Source organism: Betta splendens, chromosome 12, assembly GCF_900634795.4.
Source record: "Betta splendens chromosome 12, fBetSpl5.4, whole genome shotgun sequence".
In the NCBI taxonomy this organism is placed as follows: Eukaryota; Metazoa; Chordata; class Actinopteri; order Anabantiformes; family Osphronemidae; genus Betta; species Betta splendens.
This window is the reverse complement of record NC_040892.2, coordinates 4,543,394-4,568,039: the sequence shown is the minus strand read 5'-3', so window position 1 is coordinate 4,568,039 and position 24,646 is coordinate 4,543,394. Positions and strand designations below refer to the sequence as shown.

At 43.8% G+C, this 24,646-nt stretch overlaps 4 protein-coding genes across 7 annotated transcripts; 2 read left to right on the top strand and 2 right to left on the bottom strand.

The window, feature by feature from the left end:
* Nucleotides 1-7: 7 nt before the first annotated feature.
* Nucleotides 8-5,880, bottom strand: tmem120b (transmembrane protein 120B). The gene is made up of 12 exons (XM_029168346.3): nucleotides 5,707-5,880; nucleotides 4,698-4,816; nucleotides 4,473-4,589; nucleotides 4,301-4,360; nucleotides 4,104-4,199; nucleotides 3,935-4,024; nucleotides 3,780-3,845; nucleotides 3,602-3,663; nucleotides 2,536-2,628; nucleotides 2,228-2,292; nucleotides 1,923-1,991; nucleotides 8-1,640 (listed from the first exon to the last, which is right to left on the bottom strand). Exons 1-12 carry the CDS (start codon nucleotides 5,767-5,769, stop codon nucleotides 1,524-1,526), a joined length of 1,017 nt encoding a protein of 338 aa, XP_029024179.1. The 5' UTR covers nucleotides 5,770-5,880; the 3' UTR covers nucleotides 8-1,523.
* Nucleotides 5,881-6,063: 183 nt separating this feature from the next.
* morn3 (MORN repeat containing 3) lies at nucleotides 6,064-8,014 on the top strand. Of its 2 annotated transcripts, none has more exons than XM_055513189.1 (6): nucleotides 6,064-6,230; nucleotides 6,520-6,728; nucleotides 7,029-7,186; nucleotides 7,284-7,443; nucleotides 7,550-7,734; nucleotides 7,865-8,014. In XM_055513189.1, exons 2-6 carry the CDS (start codon nucleotides 6,584-6,586, stop codon nucleotides 7,931-7,933), a joined length of 717 nt encoding a protein of 238 aa, XP_055369164.1. In that variant the 5' UTR covers nucleotides 6,064-6,230; nucleotides 6,520-6,583; the 3' UTR covers nucleotides 7,934-8,014. The 2 variants fall into 2 exon arrangements, with proteins under 2 accessions (XP_055369164.1, XP_029024180.1); XM_029168347.3 differs by having other exon boundaries at nucleotides 6,065-6,230; nucleotides 6,553-6,728.
* Nucleotides 8,015-8,452: 438 nt separating this feature from the next.
* Nucleotides 8,453-10,275, bottom strand: orai1b (ORAI calcium release-activated calcium modulator 1b). Its single transcript, XM_029168348.3, has 2 exons — nucleotides 9,616-10,275; nucleotides 8,453-9,511 (listed from the first exon to the last, which is right to left on the bottom strand). The coding sequence occupies exons 1-2, from the start codon at nucleotides 9,727-9,729 to the stop codon at nucleotides 8,954-8,956; spliced, it is 672 nt and encodes a 223-aa protein (XP_029024181.1). The 5' UTR covers nucleotides 9,730-10,275; the 3' UTR covers nucleotides 8,453-8,953.
* Nucleotides 10,276-10,326: 51 nt separating this feature from the next.
* On the top strand, nucleotides 10,327-24,577 carry LOC114866505 (lysine-specific demethylase 2B). Of its 3 annotated transcripts, none has more exons than XM_029168339.3 (21): nucleotides 10,327-10,522; nucleotides 11,045-11,189; nucleotides 11,320-11,398; nucleotides 11,543-11,589; nucleotides 12,437-12,615; nucleotides 12,699-12,805; nucleotides 13,775-13,868; nucleotides 13,995-14,148; nucleotides 14,324-14,439; nucleotides 14,848-14,974; nucleotides 15,230-15,582; nucleotides 15,662-15,748; nucleotides 19,065-19,295; nucleotides 19,788-19,931; nucleotides 20,024-20,110; nucleotides 20,208-20,534; nucleotides 20,614-21,716; nucleotides 21,791-21,954; nucleotides 22,295-22,456; nucleotides 22,551-22,769; nucleotides 23,119-24,577. In XM_029168339.3, the coding sequence occupies exons 1-21, from the start codon at nucleotides 10,478-10,480 to the stop codon at nucleotides 23,298-23,300; spliced, it is 4,152 nt and encodes a 1,383-aa protein (XP_029024172.1). In that variant the 5' UTR covers nucleotides 10,327-10,477; the 3' UTR covers nucleotides 23,301-24,577. The 3 variants fall into 3 exon arrangements, with proteins under 3 accessions (XP_029024172.1, XP_055369156.1, XP_055369157.1); XM_055513181.1 differs by having other exon boundaries at nucleotides 20,024-20,111; nucleotides 20,200-20,534; XM_055513182.1 differs by lacking the exon at nucleotides 10,327-10,522 and adding an exon at nucleotides 10,878-10,899 and having other exon boundaries at nucleotides 20,024-20,111; nucleotides 20,200-20,534.
* The last annotated feature ends 69 nt before the right edge of the window (nucleotides 24,578-24,646 follow it).

Below are 24,646 nucleotides of genomic sequence, written 5' to 3'. Positions count from 1 at the left end.
CGTGTCAAAAGGTTTCATTGTGTTTAATTAGGAACATTTTAACATATGTCCATATGTAGGAAATCGTCAACTGTCTCATGTTACCAATCATAATCAGGCACCCGTTACAGTCTGGAAATGAATTATGAAATATTGTTCATCAGTTACATCATGAAAATGTCAAAGTCCAGTGGCTCTGTGCTCATCAAAACATACTCTCTTATTCAACGCGAGAAATAAATACTGTTCAGTAGAGGCGCTGCACTGCGAGAAATGACAGGTGTGACTCCAAACATCTTTGGATTTACACATAAGAAGAGCAGAAGGCAGAATAAGGCAGTAAAGTCCTGACACCAGACAGCTGTTCATTTGAACCCACGTGACCCCTCGCTGGAAAAACACCACAAGGTCCGTGTGTGATAGTGTAAACATGAAACAGAAGATCTGCAAATGTGACGTAAACAGTCATGATTGAAAAATTAATTTATACAAATATTTTATTGTGTTAGGGAAAAAAAAAGAAACTATGAGCCAGCAAATTAACAGATCACTGCATTACAATCTGAGAGGACCAGTAGCAGCATTTGTTCATGTGTACAGAACTAAATGGGAGCTAGCAGCACAGTAATGACAAATACAACCTCCGTGGTGCGTGGACTTCAAGTGTTAGGATGAATTTCTCTTTTGTTGATGGTCTATGACTTTAAAGCTCTTACATGTAGAGACACTGAAACACGATGAACACAAGTATGTGTAAGGGTTTCAGTTTGGACCATACGTTTACATTTATGGCTTATGTAACAGCTGCCTGAGAGGAAACAAGTAAAAAAAAAAAATTAAGTGAGAGCAGCCAGTGACTCCAGACTGGAACAGAAACAAGAGGTTTTGTCATTAAACTGTTGTCAAGTATCAGGTTTAGGTTTTTTGTTTTCCTATTGCAGACCTACATTTGTCACTATCCAAAAATAAACTAGTAGAAAATACTGTGAGGCAATGTAACAGGGAGCTGAGATCAAAATATAAAATGTTGTGAGAAATTAATCTCAGTGCCAAATTGAAGATGTCAGAGACAGTTTGACTGTTACTTCACAGAAGTATGAGGCGCGTACATGACCAGCGTCAGGTCAAGTCAAACTATCCTCTTCTCGTATCGGATGCTACCTTCCCTCCTGCTGTTGCATATGATTTGAACGAAAGGCTCTAAGACAGTCATGCACTAATACAAACACCCACATGAAGCACATTCTTCCTACTCCCTTTTCAATGTACAGGATAAAGTGACGAGCTCTCCATCTATCAGGTGAATACCACTTTGTGTTGAGACCGACTGTGCAGCAACATGAGCGGGAGGAAACAGCTGTTAGCCAGACGGACACGCCGGCTGAAGGCTGCTGTTGTCGAGAAAGCCTGAGAGAACCAGTGGTTTCAGCTCCGTCCCCTCGGCCTCGTCGCACTGAGGTGAGTCTACGAAGCGACTGTGCGTGTGAGAAAACAGGAAAAAAAAAAAAACAACACTGGCCGATTGAGGAATCTGAGTTTTTGCATCAGTCACTTTTTTGCACCTTTTTGTGATTTTTCTGAAATTTTTGGTGGACGACTTTTAAGGTGGTGAGGAAATTTCCCAAAAAGAGGACAAGGAACGTCAGTGCCAGCATAAACACCTGAAAGATAAAAGAGGAGAGAGCTTCACTGAAAACAAGTCACGTCCAGCTTATTTGACAGCATGTATCTGTAATTTGAAGCCCTGATGAGCCAGAACACGCTGATGCCTTTGCTTTATGTGCGGCTACGCTTAGCATAACTTGAATGCGATTCAGTGACTAACACAGCTGCCCCAAATGTGCTGCTGAGTGAAATGCTTAGATCCAGACATGCAAAAAAATGCACAAAGGATTTTAAATAGAAGCCTGTCCCTTGACATTTAAGTAATGGATCTGCCTTACCTGCCACTCCTTACAGTCCTCATGTCCTGCCAAGCGAAACAGGGTCACCGAGTTGTAAAGCTGCCAAAACTGAAAGGAAGAGAAGGCTTCATCTTTCATAACATCACCACACATACACTGGTTGAGATAATATTAGTTTGGATTCACGCCTCCCCCCTTATATTCATAATACAATCTATATAAAATGTATAATAATATAAAAATTTCTTCTATAAATGTATTTTAATGCACTGAACTAAATAAGTAAAAACTGTCTGAGCAATGCACAGTTTACTTTTAGGCGTTTAGGAAAAATTTGAACTTACATGGCCAAAGAAGAGGAACGGCAGAAGAAATGTGAGGCCTCTCCACATCCAGGACTGGAATCCCTCTGCAGAGACAGAGGAACTTTAACAGTGACCCTGAAACTCCAAGACCACCTACACCACAGATTATCTCCGTGCTGCCACTCAGTTGTATCTAACATTATGGCGTCAAGAGGTCTGACATCTGCGCGGCAGCAGACTGATGTTAACAGCTGTCTTCATCGCTCACCTTTGCCCTATTTTTCCCCCAGACATGGACTTGCAGATGGTTCGAGCGATTGAAATGACTGCCACTGAAAATAACTTACCGACTGTGAGGTCCAGCTGATTTCTCTCTCCTAAAGCTCGCAGCCGATACAAACAGCCGCTCTGGTAGTAATACTGCAGGAACTGAAGAAAGCCTGGAGGACAAAAAAAATGTAAGGGAGGTGAAGATCATTATATTTATTTCCAAGTACAGAAAAACAAGGCTGTTTGAGATCCAGATTATCAAAAAGCTAAATAGCAACAAATGATGTGGATCTTACACTGAAACAGGGACGTTCTGCCCTCAGACATTACAAAACAAAGCTGCACTCAGTTTAAGCCAAACGTGTCAGGTGAGGATACATCTGTCTGTCTGAACAGCGTGATAAACTATGCAGTGACTGTAACCATCAGATATTACTTCCCTATTTTGGTGAGAAGAAAAACAGAGCAGCTTTACTAAAATGAAACTGTATAAAAGCAGAAGTCCAGCATCATTTACTCAAATGGCTGCATATGATAAATGATTAAGTGCTTCATTCATCACGCGTCAGAGTGTCAGCTGTTGACATGAGGACTGTTGGTTTCACCTCTCATATGCTACACATAACAAAACATGCTTTCAAAGACATTTGACTGTTACATAACAAGTGCTGTGTTGCAGGTGATCCCTGTCCCTGACCCTGTCTGGCCTCGGTGTACAATCACACCATGGTGACATGTGACAGAACATTCGATGGGGTGAGCAACTCCTTCCGGGTCCTAATGTTTACTTACTCTACACATCTGTGTAAAAGTGGAAAGCTGTGCAAGACGGCAGATAGCTACAATTTGGAGGTGTGCAGATATTTGTCTTGTCAATACCTTATCTCAAAGCTTGTGTGTTTTGTGTATAACTTGGTTCTTTTTACAGTCTCATTTTAGATCTAAACACAACACAATAATGCCAAGATTCCAAACCACAACCCATTGTGGTTTTGGAATCTCCTCTCTATAAAAGGGTCATAGGTCCAGCCACAGATCATACATAATCAACATCGCACCATCAGTAACAGCTCACAAATTAAATACAGCAACAATATGACAAACACACAGTTTGAGTATCATGGAAAGAGTCAGAACTCTTACTCTGGTAAATGGAAAATGCAAGAAACTGGCTTCTGAACTTCTGATACATGAGTCCTTCTGGCCTGTAAATACAATGTTGAACAAAAACTAAATGAATCAAACATGTACAAACTAGTAGTTTTACAGGTTTGTTAGTTTGTACAATTGATGTGTGGCATAAATGACAGGTACGACTCACCAGGTAAGCATCACACCTGACAGAAAGGTGGATACATAATGGTGAGACACCCACCAACCTTTAATCCTAAAAACACAAGAAGAATACGTGTAGAGAACAAACTACTGACAGATCATGAATGATATTTCAAATAAAAGAAAAACAAATATAATTACCTGGAGCCATTACTCATGAGAATGCTTTCCCTTATGGTCAATGTACAATAATACCACACCAGCAAAAAGTTGAAAATTTCATCTGTGACTCTGGAGACAAAGTAAAATTGTAAGACACACTTTAATAAGCAATAACATTACATACGACATGTGGATACTTTTCTCTCACCGACAGTTCAGAAAGAAGAGACAAGTTATTGCTCCAAACATCAGGATAATCGTCATATAAAGCTTGAACTTCTCGTACTCGTCTTTGTAGGCAAATCTGCCAAAAGCAATTGAAACAAAGCAATATGACAGAAACAGTGAATGTGAACCGGTCTATTCATGCCTACATCATGCCCTCAGGGCAAAATATTCACATACTTTGCCTGGTTGCTAAGAAGCGTTACGTTCACGTTGCCCAGGACCAAATTCAGGTACAGTCTATGAACAAAGCAAACACATAAATAATGTAGATATGGGAAATAGACACATGAATTGTCTGTGACTGATGAATGACTGACTGAATTATATAAGGAAAAAAAGCAACACGTACCCATTCTTCTTCGGCAAATATGCTTCCATATCAAAGAACACATTTTCTTTATCTTTGATTTGAGTCTTGATGTCCGTTATTAGCTTAATGTCTTTATCATCACAGGCTTTTGCACACCTTTAGTAGAAACAGTAAGTAGAAAAAGTCACAAAGATGATGAACAAACTGACATAGAAATTTAGATATGTTCCTAGTGTAGATCATTTCTAGGAATCATATACTCACCTGGCCAACGTCTGCCTTAGGTCTTTTAGACATTTTCTCTGTTTACTGATGGCACTGCTGCACGTTGCCTGAAGATTCGTGAGGTCCTCAAGTTTTTGTCTGTATATTTTGTGTGTTTCCTGAAGATCAAAGAAATACAAAAAAAATCAAATATTTGACAGTATAGAGAAATCCCTAGATGCTGACTAATCCCATCTGTATTTAAATAAATCTACAGAGCACTGCTGACTAATAGAATAAACTGAACACTAAAAGTCCTATGTGGACTACAATATAATAGATGGAATATGTGACTTCACTTTAGGAACTTTAGGCTTCATTTCAAACCTCTAGACAGCTGACAGTCACCTTCATCATCATCCTCCTTCCCCGCGGAGCAGCTCCAGATTTAAACATTGATGTCATCACGGAGTCTAACCTTCTGATGGTGCCACGATGAGAGAGATGAGGGCACGTGAACGCCTTTGACTTTAACTGCGCTCTCTCCCATCATCGACCAACTACATTACCCTGTTGTTACAAGTTAGCCAACCAGCGTTAGCTAACGTGAGCTAGTGCTGTGATAATTCATGACACAGTTGACGACAACCATAAAGACCTTAAAATAGCAGATACGCGCGGATCGCGCTACCGACACGACACTTAGCGATCATTTTAAGCAACTTTCGCCACTATCGTTGAACCAGTCGCTGTTTATTGACGGAGCGGAGTTACAGTAGCTCATAACTCACTAGCAGCGAGACGAGCAACATGCTGCTAGCGTTAGCGGCGGCGAGTAAACTCTAAATGATACCTGTCAAACCAATGAAACACGCATTGTTCATCGGTTACAGCCACCAAAAATGCAGTTCTTGCGTAAAGGCGGTGTTTATAACTGAGCTCACAATGAACGGCGAACAGGAGAGAACCAGTTGGACAAATATATAGCCAACGCCGCTTCTACTGTCACTGTCATCCACGACACGCTTCGCGAGTGATGAAGATGCACTCGTCTTATTATATTCCTCACCTGTAATTGTTGATATTCCCCCTCGATTTCCTCCCACTCCGCCTGCAACCTCGGTTTGGACATTGTGATGCGCCGAACAACGCGGAGAAAGAGGACGGATCGACGAGGTTTTCACCCCGAGTGTCTCTACTCGCACGAGCTCAACTAGCCGCTCACACACACGCTTTTAACTGGGCTTCACGGCGCATGCTCACAAAACACTGCCCGAACAGTTGGACCACGAGATAATTCAATAAAAAATAAATAATTAAATACGGCTACATGTGTATTATATGTCACGCCAGATACCGTTAACTCTAAATATAATTTTACATTTTATTTATTTTACATTGCACAAAGTGAGGGACGCGCTGCTGTTGCTAGGATACAGCGAATGCTCCGCTTTCTTCTCGGCGGACACCAGCTGTCTGGTAAAAAGTAAAAGTGAAGTTCAGGTTCTTCTAACTGCACGGCATGTCCCAGCTTACGTAGCTGATTGGCCTGAGTTTGCTGGGTTTGATTATCCGGTTGGAAACATCGCTAAGGTATAAGTGTTTTCCTTTGCATGCGCTTTAAAATGCTGCTTTTACCTTTTTTACAGTGGCTAGCATTCCGTAGTTAGCAGCTGATGCTAAGGCTAATTAGCGGCAGGTAGAGTTAGTTAGCGGTGAAAAAGTTGCTAATGAAAATTAGAACGAAATCTACTTCATCATAGACTGAAACAAATGTATTTGAAGGAAAATGAATTGATAAAATGAATGTGCGGTTTAGTTCACCTTAAAAAAAGTTTGGCAAACAAACAAGTTTAGTAATTATAACAAATACCATTTACAGCCTCATGGATCTAACTTATTATTGATGTTGCAGCGGTTTCATCAAGATACCTTAATATACAATCATGCCATATATCAAAACATCTCAGAAACATCAGTCATTCTCAACATGGTTGGATGTTAAGTCACAGAAATGTGGACCGAGGCACACGGTTTTCTCTGTCAGTGGAAATGAATACACTGGAGAGTGGCAGGACAACAAAAAGCACGGTGAGATACCATTTCCTTACAGTAACTAGAATAAACTCATATGTCTATCATTGTCTTGTATGTCCACCCTTCATGCTGAAGTTTCTTTTATATTTTTATATATTGTTGTACGGATTGTAATTACCGGTTTGAGAGTAACATATTTTTTTATACACTGTGTCTGAAACATAGGGTTGTACTGAAAATAAAGCAGACTTTGATTTGACTTTGACTAGTTAGTTAATACCATGTACCATGATATGAATTACTACATATTTTGGTTGTACAATTGTTAAAAATGTTGCTTATTAATCTTTTAAGGTAAAGGGACTCAGGTTTGGAAGGAGTCTGGAGCCATTTACAATGGAGAGTGGCAATTTGGAAAGCCTGATGGATATGGTACCTACAGTGTACTACTCCCAGAAACTAAAGCATTTACAAAGAAGTACGCTGGTGGATGGAAAGATGGAAAGAAACATGTATGTGTTTCATTATCGACCATACACAAACTTCAGTTACAGTACAAATGATTTAATATAGTTAAAGTTTTATATGTTTTCACGTTTTTCTCATTAGGGGTATGGAACCTACTTTTACAATAACTCATCAGTTTACGAAGGGGAGTGGAATGAGGACCATCGGAGTGGCTGGGGGAGAATGTACTATGAGAATGAAGATATCTATGAGGGAGAGTGGTGGAAAGATAAGAAACATGGGCAGGGCATCATTCGATTTGGTACAGGCCAATTTATTTTACAGTACATTTTGCCAATTACTGAATACATTTTAAGTAAGTGGTGAAAAAAATCTTCACAACCTTTATCTTCCAAACTTTATCTAAGAAAATGGAAATTGGTATGAAGGTGCCTGGAGAGATGGCAAGAAGAACGGCAGTGGGAAGTTCTACTATTCTGACAAAGGCCAACTTTATGAAGGCTTTTGGGTGGAAGGAGTAGCAAAATGTGGAACCCTGTCTGATTTTAGAAGAGATGAAGCACTGACACCACCTAAGTATCCAATTCCACAGGTACACCATTTAAATTTTTCTTACTTACGCGGCCATATATATTTAATAATGACTAGATTATCACCATTTTCATAGACAACCAACTACGTCTTTAAATTTGATTTAAACATGAACATGTCTTCTTTTAAAGGTGCAGCTGATGGACATGCAGTTGGTTTTAAGGGAAGCCAAGTCAGCCTGTTTTGGACAGTGTTACTGAAAAGAAGCAAGATTCCGGAAGCAGCAAGTTCCAGTCTACCATACACACACTCGTGAAAACTAATAAACGATGTGCAGCATATTTAGCTTTGCGAAAATATTTGCATTATATTTTCATATCTGGTGCACTCTCATAGTGCTTGAATGGTTGAACTTGTTGTTGGTTGAGCAGTTCATTATACAATGCACAGTACCCATACTTCTATTTAATCCAAACTCTTATCCAACAGTTTCTTAAATATTTTAAAAAATACTAGAACACAAACCCCTGTATATAAGAAAATGGGTTTTCAGATTAAAATGAAATATCTAATTATTCTGTATGTGGAATTTTAAAAACATTAACTTTCAAGAATGTACAAATCTATCAATTATCAAGAACATACATATACATTCATTATCATACAGAACCAGTTGAAATAGCTAAATGTTTAGTTGTGACTTGTGTTCTATTATCAATGACTGCATGTAAGTTACATAAATAATTACAAATAAAGTGTTTTTAAATAAAAAATCCAAATGGTTTTTAAATGATCATTTTATTGTCAGAGGAAGTGCTACAGAAGGTGGGAAATATATTCTCCTAATACTGTGTTTGCAGCTGACAAGTCAGTGTATAGCAGGCATTAGTACTGCAGATGGTGAACAATACAATGAACCATAGACACAGTTAAATACTTGGGGTTTACAAAACACAACAAGACACTATATATATTAAGAGCTAAATAAATGCAGCAGGCAACAGACAGGATTTCAACACATCATTCAGAAGTCTGCCCCATTTTAAGATATAAATCCAGCAACTATCACAGTTAAGACTTACCACTTTCAAGTTACATGCATCGTGTCAGATTTGTGTGTTCAATTAGTCAAACGTATTCTAAAAACAACTCTTCACAAAAGTAAACTTCACAATAAAGATGTGAGACATGTCTTCATTTCTGTAAAAAAGGAGAAGTCTTTAAAGTGGCTTCTGGCAAGTAGGAGCCCACGTGACTAGAATCCCACCAAGGATCTGCGTCTATGGGAACTGTGAGCTCGGAGACTGTAGAATGGACGACTCCCCTCTGTTGTCCAGCTCGTTCTGAAGCCGGGTGAGGTTGGACAACTCCTCCAGCTCCTGGAACTGTCTGTCAGTTTTGTGGCTGACCAAGGAGCGGTAGAAATGCACAGCAAAGACTATGAAGACTAGACCAAAAGGAACCATGATAGAGGTTGAGGTAATAGCAGCCGCCACACCAGAGGAAACTGTGTTATTGCTGGACTTGTTGGGCTTCACGGGCAAGAACTTCACCCAGCAGAGAAGAACCACCTCAGCGAGGAAGAGCAAGGTGCCGATGACCGTGGAAAAAGCCCACGCCAGTTCAATGTGTCGGTGCATTCGCTCGTGTGGCGATTCCTTCACAGAGTTGAGGTTGTGGACGTTGCTGACCGCCTCTATGTTAGGCAGAATACACGTGCTGACCATCAGTGCGAACAGGTGGACGGCCACAAGGACCGTGGTGCAGGCACTGAAGGCGATGAGCAGCGCGGGGGGGTAGGGGTAGCTGTTGTCCAGCTGCACTTCCACCATGGCTACCTGTGAACACACAACAGGTCACAACTCCACGCAAACGTCACCACGGGGGAACGTGACCGACTCATTCACAGGGGAATGAGGGAATGGCTGGGAGGCATCGTTACCATAGCAAAACCAGAAAGCAGCGCCGACGTCCGACTGGAAGCCTTCAGTTTAGCTCGACTTAGATACAGCTTCCTCCAGGAAAGTGCCTGCAGCGAATGCTCGCTCAGAGTCATGTTTTAGCGTGAACGACACGAACGGCGCCGGCGTAGTTACCTACTTAATCAGCGTTCAGCATGCTAACCGGGCACAAGTGCATGAAACCTCGCAAGCCGACAGAACTGCGGAAGCTATTTTTTTTCTACCACACTCACACACTCCGGCGGGTGCGTGCACCTTACACTACCCACAAGGCTTTGCGCCGAGGACAACATCCGCTGCTCAGTAAACTATCGCTTTTGCTCAGTGTGCAATAAAGTTAACGCTCCATCCAGAGTTATAAAGCAATTACTACGCTCATATTATATATTATCTTAAATTTAATGTTTTATTAACATTTAAGCGGGCTGGGGAGCAGCCCACGTGGTGCACGTAACGTCCAACACACACAAAGTATTACTATTACAATGAATGAAAGTGAATATAGAGCTGTTCCTTTGATAAATACACTCTGTTACCGCCTGGCTTTTTTTCTGACCACGGTGGATCTAGTCATGCGATTAAAGCTGCTCGAAACACGCTGGACCACAAACAAGCCGTGGTGAAATTGATGTGACGGCGTTTCTCTGTAAAACAGATGAAAAGCGCTGGACTGACATGCCGTGACGTTGTCCAACAATGTTTTGGTTCCTGGCGGTGACGTAATACACAAAAACATGGTTCCCTTGTTTTGAACCTGAAAAGCGTGCTAAGTGCTTCTTTAACTTCCCTGCGCACGGAGACACCATCGCGAAACCGAGTGACGCGGAAATATTAACACGGACGATGGCTCAGGCCGTGGAAACGTGCGCCGAGTCTGGACGCAGGCTGGTGTGTACCATCTGCCGTGTTAACGTTAGCTTATGAAGCGAGACTGGCAGCGAGCTAATTACTTAGCTAAGCTAACGCTGGAGATTGGAAATGTTGGGACGTTTGTCCTGCACGGACTCAAGTTCGAGGCCGCGTGTGCAAGCGACCGATAACGGATTGCACGTGCAATAACTTGTTTCATGCGTGCATTAGTTCGACGAACTGTTAGAAAGATGAGCCAGCATGGGTCTTTGAAATCCCGCAAAGCATTTAATCTGACAGCAATAACGCCCGAGGCGCTGCCTTCTCCCAGCACAAGTGTCCAATAATGCGTAATCTACTGAACGTCACTTTGAGGAAAAACGCTACTGTAGCAACGTGGAAATCGAAAAGTGAATGTGAGCCATTGCTCCAGTTTTAAAGTTAGTCAAAGCACTATTTAGGTGTTTGAGTGATGTTGATTGGGCTGCATGTGGAGCGGACGGGCTGTGCGTTGGGACGGAGTTTCGCTTCGCCTGTAAATCGTGTCGTTTTCAATGGCAGCGCTCCATCTGCCGGAGGATGTACGACGAGAACGAGGATCTGTCAGATGTCGAGGAGATCGCGAACATCCGAGGGTTTAGTGTCGAGGAAAAGCTCGCCAGTGACCGTTACAACGCGAACTTTGTCCGCTGGATGGACGGCAAAGGTAAAGTAACGCCTTTTCATTAGCTGTTGTTGCTCGTTATTACATATCTCACAGTTGAGTGCCCTTTGATTGACAGATATCCTGCTCTTATGACCAGATGTGCTTTAATAAGGCTCACACTGTTTTGCAGACTTCACCTATGAATATGTGCAAAGGGAGGCTCTCAGAATCCCACTGATTTTTAAGGAGAAAGATGGATTAGGGATAAGGTAAGAAGCCATATAGGTGAATTCTTGGTTTACAGACATGAGATAATATTTGAAAATGTATATAAACTTATGCTTTTACATACATAGCAACCATGTGACTCATTAACTGAACACTGTCTGTCTCTCTGACTTTTATTTACACAGAATGCCTGATGCAGAATTTACAGTGAGTGAAATTAAAGGTTTAGTTGGTAAGTAGCTAGAATTTGACACTTACACTAAATCAAATGCAAGATATTTTATTTTATATTATTACTGATTTAACATTTAGATATATGTGTGTATAGAAGAGGGGGGGCGTCCCAGATGCCATTACAGGAAATATCTATTCAAATTGATGGAGTAACAACTAGGGAGGGTGGTGAGTGAGTGAGATGCTCAAAATAACAATAATTAATCTAATAAATCTGCACTGGTTAGTTGTGAGAGGCTGATTAGAGGCACCCCAAACACGTGTAATGTGTAATGTGTAAACTATTACACTGTCTTATCCAAAGTTTTTTTTCTTATCACTTCAGTGTTAGTTGAGGGAGACATAGTCCAATGCTGTGGGCTGGATAGTGATTTTGACTTGTCATTTCTGTAAATGGTAGGAAGGTTTACTGCAGACACTTGTCTGTAAACATCTTTTCAGTTTTTTTTTTTTTGCATGTAATAAAATGTTATGTGTGATGGTTAACTTCCCACATTCTGAGCCATGTACTTGTTTAAATTATCCTTCCATTTGTTATTTCATGCTTTTATTTAAATGTTCCTGATTAATTATTTAATTATTATTTATTTGTAACATATTACAAACTGTGTAATAGACCCATGTAAATTTAAAAACGATTGCGGCACAGTTTCTCCATCTAGTGGAAAGACAGGGAAATACATGGATATAAGGAAACTGCAGTCTCCCATGAAGGGAATCAGATTTCAATGGTGGAAATGTTCTATATATAAATCTGTCAATAATTATACCAACTTACAGACAGATTGTAGAATATTACAGTGGACCTGGCCATAGTCTGATTTCATGTTGTTCCCTGTTTGCAGGCAGTCGTCGGTCAGTGGACGTTATGGATGTGAGCACTCAGAAAGGCTCTGAAATGAGCATGGCTCAGTTTGTCCGTTACTATGAGACACCGGAGGAAGAACGGGACAAACTGTTCAACGTCATCAGCTTGGAGTTCAGCCACACTAAGCTGGAAAACTTCATCAAGCGACCTACAGTGGTAATATATGGTCATACTCTTTCAAATGGTTTAGGGCCACAGCTCTGGTGCTCTTTTTAAAGTGTAGTTTTGCTCAATCGCAGGTGGATCAGGTCGACTGGGTGGACAATATGTGGCCTCCAGATCTGATACAAAGCCAAACAGAAGCCACCAATGTAATCTCAGAGATGAAGTATCCTAAAGTGCAAAGGTTTGACTTTGTATTTGCATTTTTCTAGAGATGTCTGTAAGTTTATAAAATGTGTTGACAGATAAAAAACACTGGTTGCTTATTGTTAAATAGAAATTCTCATTTCCCATCTTCCTCTCATCATGGGAGAGAGCTGCATGCTGTCAGCGTTATCCACCTCCAGATTGTTGCTAGGCAGCAGAGTTCTTCACGGAGGAGGATCGTTTATACCAGCTGTGGTCTGAGTGCACAGACACCTCTCAGCCAATCAGCTGCCATCACTCGTACACAGAAACAAATCTGATTGAGCCTTTTCTTTTTAACCACAGTTGCTTGTATTCCCTCCCATCAAACCTTAATTAGCTCACTTTTCTCCTCTATGTTGCTTTATTTAATTTTAATAATATAAAATGTATTATTGGTTTGTTGGTATTCGTTGATGGACATTGGTCTGTACAGACTGGAATGCGTAGATATAATGTTTACAGCTTTATTCCATCCTGTATTTTTATGTCAGTGCCATCACTAGTGGCATGTTTCTACCAGCCGACTTCAGCTGATGCTGAAACCACTGCTCCACTGTGGACATCACTTTGTGTGCTGCAGCATGTTCTCACACTTATTCCTGCAGTTTTCACGTGCACAAGTTATCATTTGTAACATATTGCGTTTTCTTGATCCAGAGCGAGCAGCACACAAATGATTCATTTCTGTTTACATTTTTTATAATTATCAGAGCTGTTTCACTGGAGCCAAATTAGCGTCTCATTTAGGTCTCATGGTGTTAATTATTCTCCAGTTAATTTCCAGAGGACTGGCGTCCTGTTGCGAACAAAAGTGCTCTTGTGAGCATTTTCTTGCGGTTTGGTTTTGTATTGCCTGCACAAATGAGGCAGTCTAACAGTCTGTGTTTCTCCACACAAGTAGAGCAGATAATAATGTGACCTAATATTCATTTTAAATGGCTTTGTTGCTTTGTTCCTGTTTCAGGTACTGTTTGATGAGTGTGAAGGGTTGCTACACAGACTTTCATATTGACTTTGGGGGAACGTCAGTTTGGTATCACGTATTCAAGGGACAGAAAGTAAGTAGTTTAAGATAAGTGTATATGTACTAGATATTTTGTGCTTTGTGCTATTGACAGTGTAGCTCATAGTTTAATACATGACACATTTAAAGGTATAACCTCTACAACTCGGCTTGTCATCAGGTGTTCTGGCTGGTGCCTCCAACTAATCATAACCTTGCTCTGTACGAGGACTGGGTTCTGTCGGGCAAACAGAGCGATATCTTCCTGGGAGACCGCACAGAGGGGTGCCAGAGAGTGGAGCTTCAACAAGGATACACCTTCTTCATCCCATCTGGTGTGTTGGCAGAGTGGGATGCGTTTCAAAGTATCCAGCAGGAATGCTGACACGTGAATGCACAGAAATGTGATGCTACCAGTGCCACTACTCAGTACATCTAGTTCTGTGCATTTGCATTTAATTGTCTTTACCTTCCTGATATTTTCCTGATCTTATTCATCTTGTGTTCAAGGGTGGATCCATGCTGTCTATACTCCTAAGGACACGCTGGTGTTTGGAGGCAACATCCTGCACAGCTTCAATATTCCAATGCAGCTTACAATTCACGAGATAGAGAACAGGACCAAGGTAGGGCTCATTTTAAAGACTAGCTTTTATAGGTAAATATAGCATGTTTGGTTCTTCAGGCTGTTTTAAAGATAAATAGTTTCAACAGATTAGCAATCGCATCTCAGAGCTGAAGCCTGTCTTCTCAGATTGCAGGTTTGTTCCTGATAGAGTGCATGTTTGTTTGTGTGTTCACAAGAGAGGAAAGTGTCTGCCCGTGATAGAACACAACATACTGTACTGCAGTGAGTAATGTTGTCTCTTTACCCTGATGCCGCTGTCAGCAAGCTGCTTCCTGCCTGAACGCGGGCATATGAAAGCACAGACCTGCAGCGGGAGGACGCGTTCGGTCCACGTCCAGGCGTCGGGTTACGGAAAATAACAAGATTAGCCGTTGAAGTAAACAAATGCGTTTGCTCCTGTTTTCAGGTTCGGTCCAAGTTTCGTTTTCCGTTCTACTATGAAATATGCTGGTACGTGCTGGAGCGATATCTACACTGCCTGACCAAAAGGTCCTACCTTTCCCAGGAGACCCGCAAAGAGCCGGTACTAATGGGTGTGTAATATAAAGTAATGTGGCTGTTGTGTTATATCTCTTGTGTGTCAGTGGATACAGCACTACTCTTTAATCAAAGGTAAAATTAGCTCTCCTCAGTTGCTAAATCTCTTATTAGATGTTAATAATGAATGACATTTCTGCTCTTCGTTGGCTGTGCTGTGTCTAACACTCTGCAGCAGCATTTCAGATATACGTATGTATTGCAGACATCTTTGTTGTTGTTAATTTCATTTTTTTACTCCCACCCTTTAGATGATGAGACAAAGACCAACACAGAGAGCCCATTCTCTGACTCGAGGAGTCAGGACATGAATGAGGACTCGCAGGACGGCCCCTGCTCACCTGAGGGAAAGGGCCAGCAGCTCAAAGCCGCGTTATCTGTGGACTCTGAGGACAGCTGTAATCCGGGCTCCGTGTGTCTAGATTTCCCCAAAACCCCGTTGGACTCTCCAGCGTCAGAGTCTCTGAGCAAATGGACGCATTTGACGGAGTTTGAGCTGAACGGACTCAGGACGCTGGTCGAGAAGCTGGAGTCGCTCCCTGAAAATAAGAAATGTGTTCCAGAGGGGATAGAGGACCCACAGGGTCTGCTGGAGGACATGAAGGTAGGAAACAGCAGGATGACACCAACAAGTGTGTTTGAGCTTCAAACACGCCTGTGTGCTTTGCTCTGGGCCTGTACAGGTTGCCTTAAAGGAACATGCTGACGATGACCCCAAGTTCGCCATTACCGGCGTTCCTGTAGTGTCCTGGCCGAAGAAAAGCACGAAGGTAAGAACTTATCAGCGTCAGTGAGACGTGTCCTGGGCCTGTGTACACTGGTGCAGCAGCAGTGGTGTATATATACAGTATGTATGATTTCATCACATCTTTAGAAAAGCAGCTGTAAAACACATTAAACTTGAGGTTTTAGAAAAATAAATTTGGTCAAAATTATTAGTTTTAGTATTAGAATGTAAAGCTATTATAGTTTGCATGAGCTTCATTTACTCTATTCTGCTTGGTTTTATTGTACTCTTTAATATTTTTGTATATTAGATGTTTCCATTGTGTAACAGAGATAGAAGCGTTTGCTGTTGGATATGACTATTTGTAAGTGATTTCTGTTGGTTCTGTGGACCTTCTGAATCACCTCCACCCAACCCTCCAAGGACCAGCTGCTGGTTGTGGGGCTGCTTTGTGTTTGCCTTTTGTAATGAGATGCCATCTGGCTCTATTGGCTGTGCAGACACTATGCGCCTCTCCCCACAATACTCATTTTGAATATGACAACACCATTTCTGCATCTTCTCTCCTCATTGGACACGGACATCCACCCCCCAGCACATATTCTGGTGCAGCGCGGCCTTCCATTGGCCCCACGCGTCCCAGCACCCCTCCTCTTTTTTCAGGGAGCTAATCCATATTAATGAGGCAGGCTTGTCTGTGTTTCCTACATCTGCTTGTGGTATTGTGGAGCTGGGGAGCAGGAGGGAGGGCTGTAGGCCAGGCAGCAGTAGCACGAGTAGAAGGAGTGGGATACTGCAGCCATGTCAGTGCGCTGTGAGCTGGACAGTGTGTGAAAAGCAGCCATGGCCATGTCGCTGAGCGCGGACGATGAGGACTACGACTCAGACTCTGAGCAGGTTAGCGCACCGGTCCCCTGCAGCAGGCGTAGCGAGGCCACCAGAGGAATGCTCGCGCTAGGCAGAGCAGCGAGCAGCATCACAGGGCAGCAGTGAAATGGAGCTACCTGGAGAGCGTGGCGCTGATTCCGTCCACTCTCCGTGCTAAGGCTTTGGGTTTTTGATGGTTCTGTGTGTGTGCATGCTCGTGGGTTTCTGCCAGATGAATTCAGCGATAGGAGAAGGCTGTGTTTTTGTAGCTCAGAGCCTCAGGGCTGCTATTGGTTGTTTCAAAGGAGAGAAGCAGAGGAATTGGAAATCACGTTGAGACAGAAAATACAATCAAACCGTGGCGTCATGGTTTGATTGTAAAAGCTTGCATGTTTGAATATGTAACCTAGACCAAAAGGGATTATTATTGCTGAATGTGTTAAGGAGCATGATTTATGTTTATTTCCTTGAGTGTAAATGTCTGGTTTGCTTGCACATACATTATATCATGAATCATTTTAAATTGAATTTGCTCCATGCTCATGCAGCTGTTTTTATGCCGTCGCTGCGGAGCAGTTTGAACACTTGAAGATTCACTCATTCATTTAATTGGTTTCGCTGACATACTTCTGCAGCATTTTCAGGAGTTCTGCGCCGGATCGACTGAAACTGTTTTCTGTTTCTCAGTCCAGTCCTGCGTGTAGCTGCTCCACAGTTACTGTAGCTGCCGGAGGCTTCGCCTCAGTCGCTGTGTGATGCGCTTCTCTGATTTTAAATGTGCGTTTGAGCAGCTACACATTGTGGCGCCATTAGATTTGCGGCATACAGTATGTCACCTCTGAAGCTTAACAGGAAAGTAATCCTTCCTAGAACTCGTGAACCCAGTTTGTTGCCAAGACAATTGTTTGCAGACTTATTCTTTGAGAAGATGGAGGTAAAAGGAAAATGAAATGTCCTAAAAGTTTTCTGTTTCCTGCTTTGATGATATAAGAAGTCCTGCTGTTTCTGCAGTTTGTGCCCACTGGGCCATACTTGAAGTTGAAGTTCTAGCTGGACGCTCGTCTGCTGCGTTTACAGGACACGTGTGCAGAGGTGTGCACGGCTCAGCCCCCGGCAGCCGAGCAGGCGCAGGCTAGCGACTGAGACGGAGACAGTTGGGTCCGTGGCCGGTGTTGTTGTCGAGCTCTCGTGGTTTTACATTCTGAGCATCAGAGGGATATCTGCTTTAGGGATCACCCACTTAGCAGACAGTGGGGGGTTTAGAAGGGACTTAGTGGACAATATGGGCCGCTATCCCTGATCTGTTACCCAGTTTATATTTTCATCTCTGGCCCCGGTTCAAGTTACAGGTGGACATTAAAAATGAGTTTGTGCCACAACGCCTTTAGAAGTCTGATCCCTTTCAACCTGTACCCGGGGACCAGCTCGGTCACAGATCCGGTTCCACTTGCTGACATATCTGGTCCTATTTTGGTGTCCCTACTGTATGTAATCCACATAAATACCTCGAGAACAGCCCAGTGCAGACTGCCCCCCCCACTCACACACACACATAATATCTCACTCTAATCCTGTCTGGTAACCACATATCTGACTCCCTGTGTCACTCTGCTTCATGGCTATTGTTGGAGAAACATATTAGAATATGCCTAAGATTGAGCCTTTCTGTTCGAGGCTCTCATTACAGTTCTTATTGGTTACAAGTCTGTGTGTCACAGACTGTTCTGTTAGGGAACGGGACGTGGCTGTTGCTATGCTGGTGCTAGGAAAATGTGCACTGCCGATGCAACTAAAGAAATCTGATCTTCCTTTCCAAGCGCTGCAGCGTTTTGCACCCGTTGTTCTTGTTTATTTCATCTCATACATAGCTACACATTCTCTCTCAAGCTGTGCTTGGCTTCTTTTTTTTTAAATGTGGTTTCATGTTAAAATACATTGTTGTGGTTGGATTCAAAGCTTGAAGGAGCAGAATATGTAAGAAAAGAACAATAATGATGCAGATCAAAGGCATCTAGTCTTTATTATGCACTTCTGTGAAATAGAGCACATTGAGTGTGTGCTATTATAAATCAGTCTGCTCACCCTCTAAAACAGAATAATGGATCCTAGTGATCCATGTGTGAAATGTAACTATAAGTGCAGTTCCTCTTTGAAGTAGAAACATGCAAGCAAGTGAAGGGCTAAATTTGGAGGATGCCTCTGGGGACGTGGTTGATGTGTGTTTGTTTTCTCCTGGATCTTGTGCTTTCACAGTCATGAATAATGTGTTTGTAGGCTGCGTGTTTCAAGCAGATCTGTGTGTGATGATGTACTTTCTGTGTGCGGACGCATAGATGCAGGTGCTGTTTCCTTTTTTCTACGTGCTTGGGTCTGGACCTAAAAACTAAAAACAAAAAGTGCAAAGTTGAATAGATGCTTTTGTAATATCATGTTTGTCAGAGCTTTTCATTATTTCATTTCATGAATTTCACTGTAAACTTATGATCCTTTAGCCCCGGCTTCCCAACCGGCCGAAACCTAAGATGGCAGCTTCCCCTGCATCAGCAGTCAAGCTGTCGGCTACGCGGGGAACATCTGGCGCCAGGAGGAGAAGAACGCGCTGTCGAAAGTGTGAGGCGTGCCTGCGGACGGAGTGTGGGGAATGCCACTTTTGTAAAGACATGAAGAAGTTTGGTGGGCCCGGTCGCATGAAGCAGTCCTGCATCATGAGGCAGTGCATTGCAGTGAGTACATTCCTCACATTGGTCTCATCAAGTGATCTAATGATGATGATTTAACTGTTAAAACCACTTCATACTTTTGCTTTTTGAAACACTCTGGTTTGGTTGGGTCCATCACGCTTACCAGGGCAGTGCAAGGTGGTTTCTATGGTAACAATAGTTGCAGTAATGACACCTGTAATAAAGCTAAAGTAGTGGCAGCAGCAGCAGCAACGTTTGAATTTTTCAGCACCTTGGAGAGAGACGGATGATTGCTGAAGCTTTAGTATATATGGACTGGCTGCAACAATCAAACCAGCAGCAGGGTTAATGTCGGTAGACTGGGATTTCATCTACCACTATAAACCTGCGTCGCCTTTAAGGCATCTTGATGAGCTTTCACGGCCACATCGGCCTATTTGTTGGTAGTAAAACTAGAACACTATGGACCAAAAGTGTTATTTAGTGACAATTGAAGTTGCCTCATGTTCTGCCTTGTGTGTTGACTCTCTCCAGCCGGTTCTGCCCCACACAGCAGTGTGTCTCATCTGTGGCGAGGCAGGGAAGGAGGACACTGTGGAGGATGACGAGGAGAAGTTTAACCTGATGCTCATGGAGTGTTCCATCTGTAACGAGATAGTTCATCCCAACTGTCTTAAGGTCAAATGCTCAATCCTCACGTAATAATTATAACGTTTTGTTCTTACCATGCTTCTTTCCTTGTGTGTAATGACTGTTTGTTGCCTGTTCAGGTTAAGGATTCAAATGGCGTAGTGAATGATGAGTTGCCAAACTGCTGGGAGTGCCCGAAGTGCAACCACGCAGGGAAAACGGGGAAAGTAAGCATCTGTATTGGTTTCACAAACAGCTGATTGCACCTCTAATCCAGAACAAGAGAAATAAAGTGTTTCTCCCTCTAATCTTTTGGCCTCAAAGCAAAAAAGGGGGCCAGGATTTAAGTACGCGTCAAACCTTCCTGGCTCGCTGCTGAAGGAGCCGCGCTTGAACCGGGATTTGAAAGAGGAGCCCGACCTGCCCATCGTGGCGGCCGCAACCTTTGCTGCTCTGACGGCCACGTCCGCTGTGAAGAGAAAGGCAGATCGGGACGAGATCCTGAAGAGGAAGGACGAGGAGCCCCCGAGGAAACGGTCCCCGCTGCTGTCGCTGGACGGGCCTCCTCGGCCGAGGCTCGAGGAAAACCCGCTGCGCAAAAAGAGGAAACTTTTCGACACGAACGAAGAACCTGTCATTGTGAAAAAAAGGGTAAGACCCTCCACTGTTTTTAAAATTTCGAGGTATATTAAATTCTAAAACCATTGACGTTTCTTCTGCTTTTTCATAGAAGAAACTTTTAAGACTGGATGATCCCTTAAATCCAAAGGTGCTGCGTCATATCAACACAGAGAACGATCACGGTGACGATGACGACCTGGAGGATCATGAAGACGATGGATTTTCCCTGGACAGATTCCATTTAATAGAGAAACACGAGTATGACGACGAGGAACCAGAAGAAGAGGAAGAGGAGATGCTGGCAAAACAGAGAGACATTTTAGAAGACAAAACTAAAGTCTTGTTAAGTCCATTGCTGAGAACATCTGCAGTCCGGGAGAGCGACCAGTCGTTACCCAGCTTCACCCTGCCTCGAGCTGGACCCAGCGGTGAAATGGCAGCTGCTCAGGAGAGGAGCTTTGCTCAGCTGAAGGCCCGCCATCAGCGCCGACGCCCCCTCAACAAGGAGCTGAGCAAAAATTTTAACCAGGAGATTATCAAGATGGAAGACTGTCTGACCAATCAGAACCACGGGTCCGTGAAGACAGAGGACGGTCTCCTCAACCACAACCGACGGCCCCTTAAGAATGAGGACTCTGTGACCAATCAGAACCGTAAGCCACTAAAAACAGAGGATTTAATCACTAATGAGAGCCGTAAGGCTCTTAAGATGGAGGATGGTGTGGCCAATCAAAACAGACGACCCCTGAAGACTGAGGACAGTCTGGCCAATCAGAACTGCAGGCCAGTTAAAACGGAACCTGAGAGTGACGTTGACGAGCAGAAGCCTACATGGCCTCTGAACCACAGCAGCAGCGACCTGGGCGACTGGCTGCGACAGAGGGGCCGGGAGGTGAACGGGACCCCGCGGGGCTACTCGCCGCTGGGCTGGAACAGAAGCCCGCCCGTCACGCCCGTCACGCCCGTCACGCCCGTCACGCCCGTCACGCCCATGTGCCCCCGGCCGCTCCCCTGCAGGTCGCCCCCGAAATGCATCCAAATGGAGCGGCACGTGATCCGGCCCCCGCCCATAAGCCCCCCGCCCGACAGGCTGCCGCTGAGCGACGGCGAGGCCCACGTGATGCGGCGGGAGACGTGGATGCTGGTGTTCGGCCACCTGACCCACAGAGACCTGTGTGTGTGCATGCGCGTCTGCAGGGCCTGGAACAGGTGGTGAGTACGGGGTCCGACGCGCGCCCTCCCCCCGGCGGCGCTGCCCTGACCGCCCACGCTCTGTGTCCATGCAGGTGCTGCGACAAGAGGCTCTGGACGCAGATCAATCTGAACCGCTGCAAGTCCATCACGCCGCTGATGCTGAGCGGCATCATCCGGAGGCAGCCGGTGGCTCTGGACCTCAGCTGGACCAACATCTCCAAGAAGCAGCTCAGCTGGCTCATCAACAGACTTCCAGGTGGAACAGTCGACCGTGATAAACAGCACTGTGTAGCCTGTAACTGGCAGAGGTGGAGTCAAACGGTTGTTTCTGTGAAACCTTGTGAATATGAGCCCAGTGTTTCAGTAACAGGCTCCCATATGGCTCCTTCATGTGGATAATTGTGTCCCGAGAGCCGTCTGAATGTAGATGGATGAACTCAGATGCTTTTTTTGTTGCTTTTTATTCACTTAGCGTGATAATTTGGTTAATTAGTATGAATCCTGCCTTCATCGGGATGGAGAAACTGGAGAACCAGCCTGAAGTTGAGTATCATTAGGGCAATAACAGAGACTTTCGGATCTTTGCGTTCTCGCAGGTCTGCGTGTGCTGCTGTTGTCAGGATGCTCCTGGGTGGCCGTCTCCGCTCTCTGCACCTCCAGCTGTCCCCTTCTGCGAACTCTGGACGTTCAGTGGGTTGAGGGCCTGAAAGACGCCCAGATGAGGGACCTGCTGTCTCCTCCTACAGATAACAGGCCAGGTACCACCCTCCCACCCATGAAGGACATTTCATGCTCAGAAATGTGAACTACGTGTCCTAATTACAGTAAATCTTGCGTATGAAAACGCTGTAGGTCAGCTGGACAACAGGAGTAAGCTGCGTAACGTGGAGGACCTGCGGCTGGCGGGGTTGGACATCACCGACACGTCCCTGCGCCTCATCATCCGCTACATGCCGCTGCTGTCCAAGCTGGACCTCAGCTACTGCAACCACGTCACCGACCAGTCCGTCAACATCCTGACGGCCGCGGGCACGACCACCAGAGACTCGCTCACCGACATCAACCTGTCAGGTAGGAGCCGGCGGTGGAGCAAATCATCAACGCCGTCGGTGGAGAAGCGATGTTGTTTGGTGGTAATTTGAGAGATTGTGGTTTATGAAGCAAATTGCACAGATGCTCGATCATTAGGATCCCATCTTATACTTGTTGTCTCTCTGGAATACCATTAAATGTTAAAAGCCTGGAGTCAAAGGCTATTAGGGAATCGGCTAAGAGGCAAATGAAAGCATCGATCACAATAATGAGGCCTTTGGAATTCAGGCCTTGGAATATCCTGGGGGCAGATTAATCCAGGCGTGTCACAGGTGACCCCTCACGCACCATTCGCCCCCCTCACTCTCGCCCGCGTCTCCCCCCGCAGTGTGTAACCGGGTCACGGACCAGTCGCTGGCCTACTTCAAGCGCTGCGGGAGCATCTGCCACATCGACCTGAGGTACTGCAAACAGGTGACGAAGGAGGGCTGCGACCAGTTCGTGGCGGAGATGTCGGTCAGCGTGCAGTTCGAGCTGATCGAGGAGAAGCTGCTGCAGAAGATCAGCTAGGCGGACGAGCGCGGGGCCGCGTCCACACGGAGGCAGCAGACGACCGACCGCGCCGACTACTGAACACACAGTCCGCTTCAAGGGAAGCGGCGCTGCTAAGCCGGAATGTAGAAATGGCAAATCTTGTCCAACGGAGGCAATACTGCAAAAACCCTGTTGTTTATAAGTAATTTATTTCTTATTACGTCACGATTATCTTTTGGTGTTCATAGATCTGTTTTTGTTACGATGCAAGATGCGTTGCATTAGAGGAAATATTTTTGTATCAGAAAGTGTTTCATACATTTATGTGCAGTATTAAATGCACCAGTGTACAGTATCATAATACTGAACTTGTAATCGCTCAGCTTTGCTGTTAAGCTCTTTATTACTGAGACAAAGGTCTAATCATTCATTGCCAAACTGACGGTAGTTTGATCTTCAGTGAGTGTGTTTCTATTTTTTCCTGGTTGGACAAAGGTTTTGTCCATTTTGCTTTTTCTAACAGTGTTGTTGTGGATGGAATACATCAAAGTGAACATTAAAAAGTCATTTGCACTGATAAAGTCACTACTAATACCTGAATGTATTCACATACACAAACCATGTGCAGTGTATAAAGCATATTTTTTCCAAACCTAAGCGTTCTCCTATAAACAGCTTCTAGTTACTTTAGCTGCTAAAACTAAAGTGTCCATCAGTCGTCACCACCCTCTAGTATCATCGCTGCTTTTGTGATGCTCTGCATGCAGCGGAGAAGTCTCTTCATGCTACAGTAGATTTAGTAACAGTCAATATAATCATCTGTTTACTCGTGTCCTCAGCTGAACTCTGTATGATAAAAGACTGAGACTTGCTGCTGAGTCACTCCCAGCTGGGTTTTTCATCTGCAGATCTCTATTACAGTCATTTTCTAAAGCAAACGTCACGTCATGACACAACAAGCACTGTTTCTCCACATCTGTCCTAAAAGATATGTAAATTGCAGATGTTTTGTTAGATAATTCACTAAAATACACATATTTCTTTTTTTATTGTTTCCTAAAAGTTTTATTTTTTTATTGTGTTACAGGACTTCCCCCCTAAGACATGAATCAGTTTGGATCACACATTTTGCTACTTCCCAGCGTAACTGTTTCAAAGATCTTTAAACCTTTGACTGAAATAACGATTTGATTTTGAAGCCCATGAGTATTTTAGTACATCGTTGTAAATGTTCTCTGTACATAATGTAAATGTAAAGCCTCTAGGAAAAGTTAAGTCCACCTTTGAGATATTAAATTCATTTTAAATACGGAGCTGTTTGTGGTCATTGGGCCATTTGGCGTGTGGTCGGTGATCTACACGTGGAAGCCATCATTACTGTA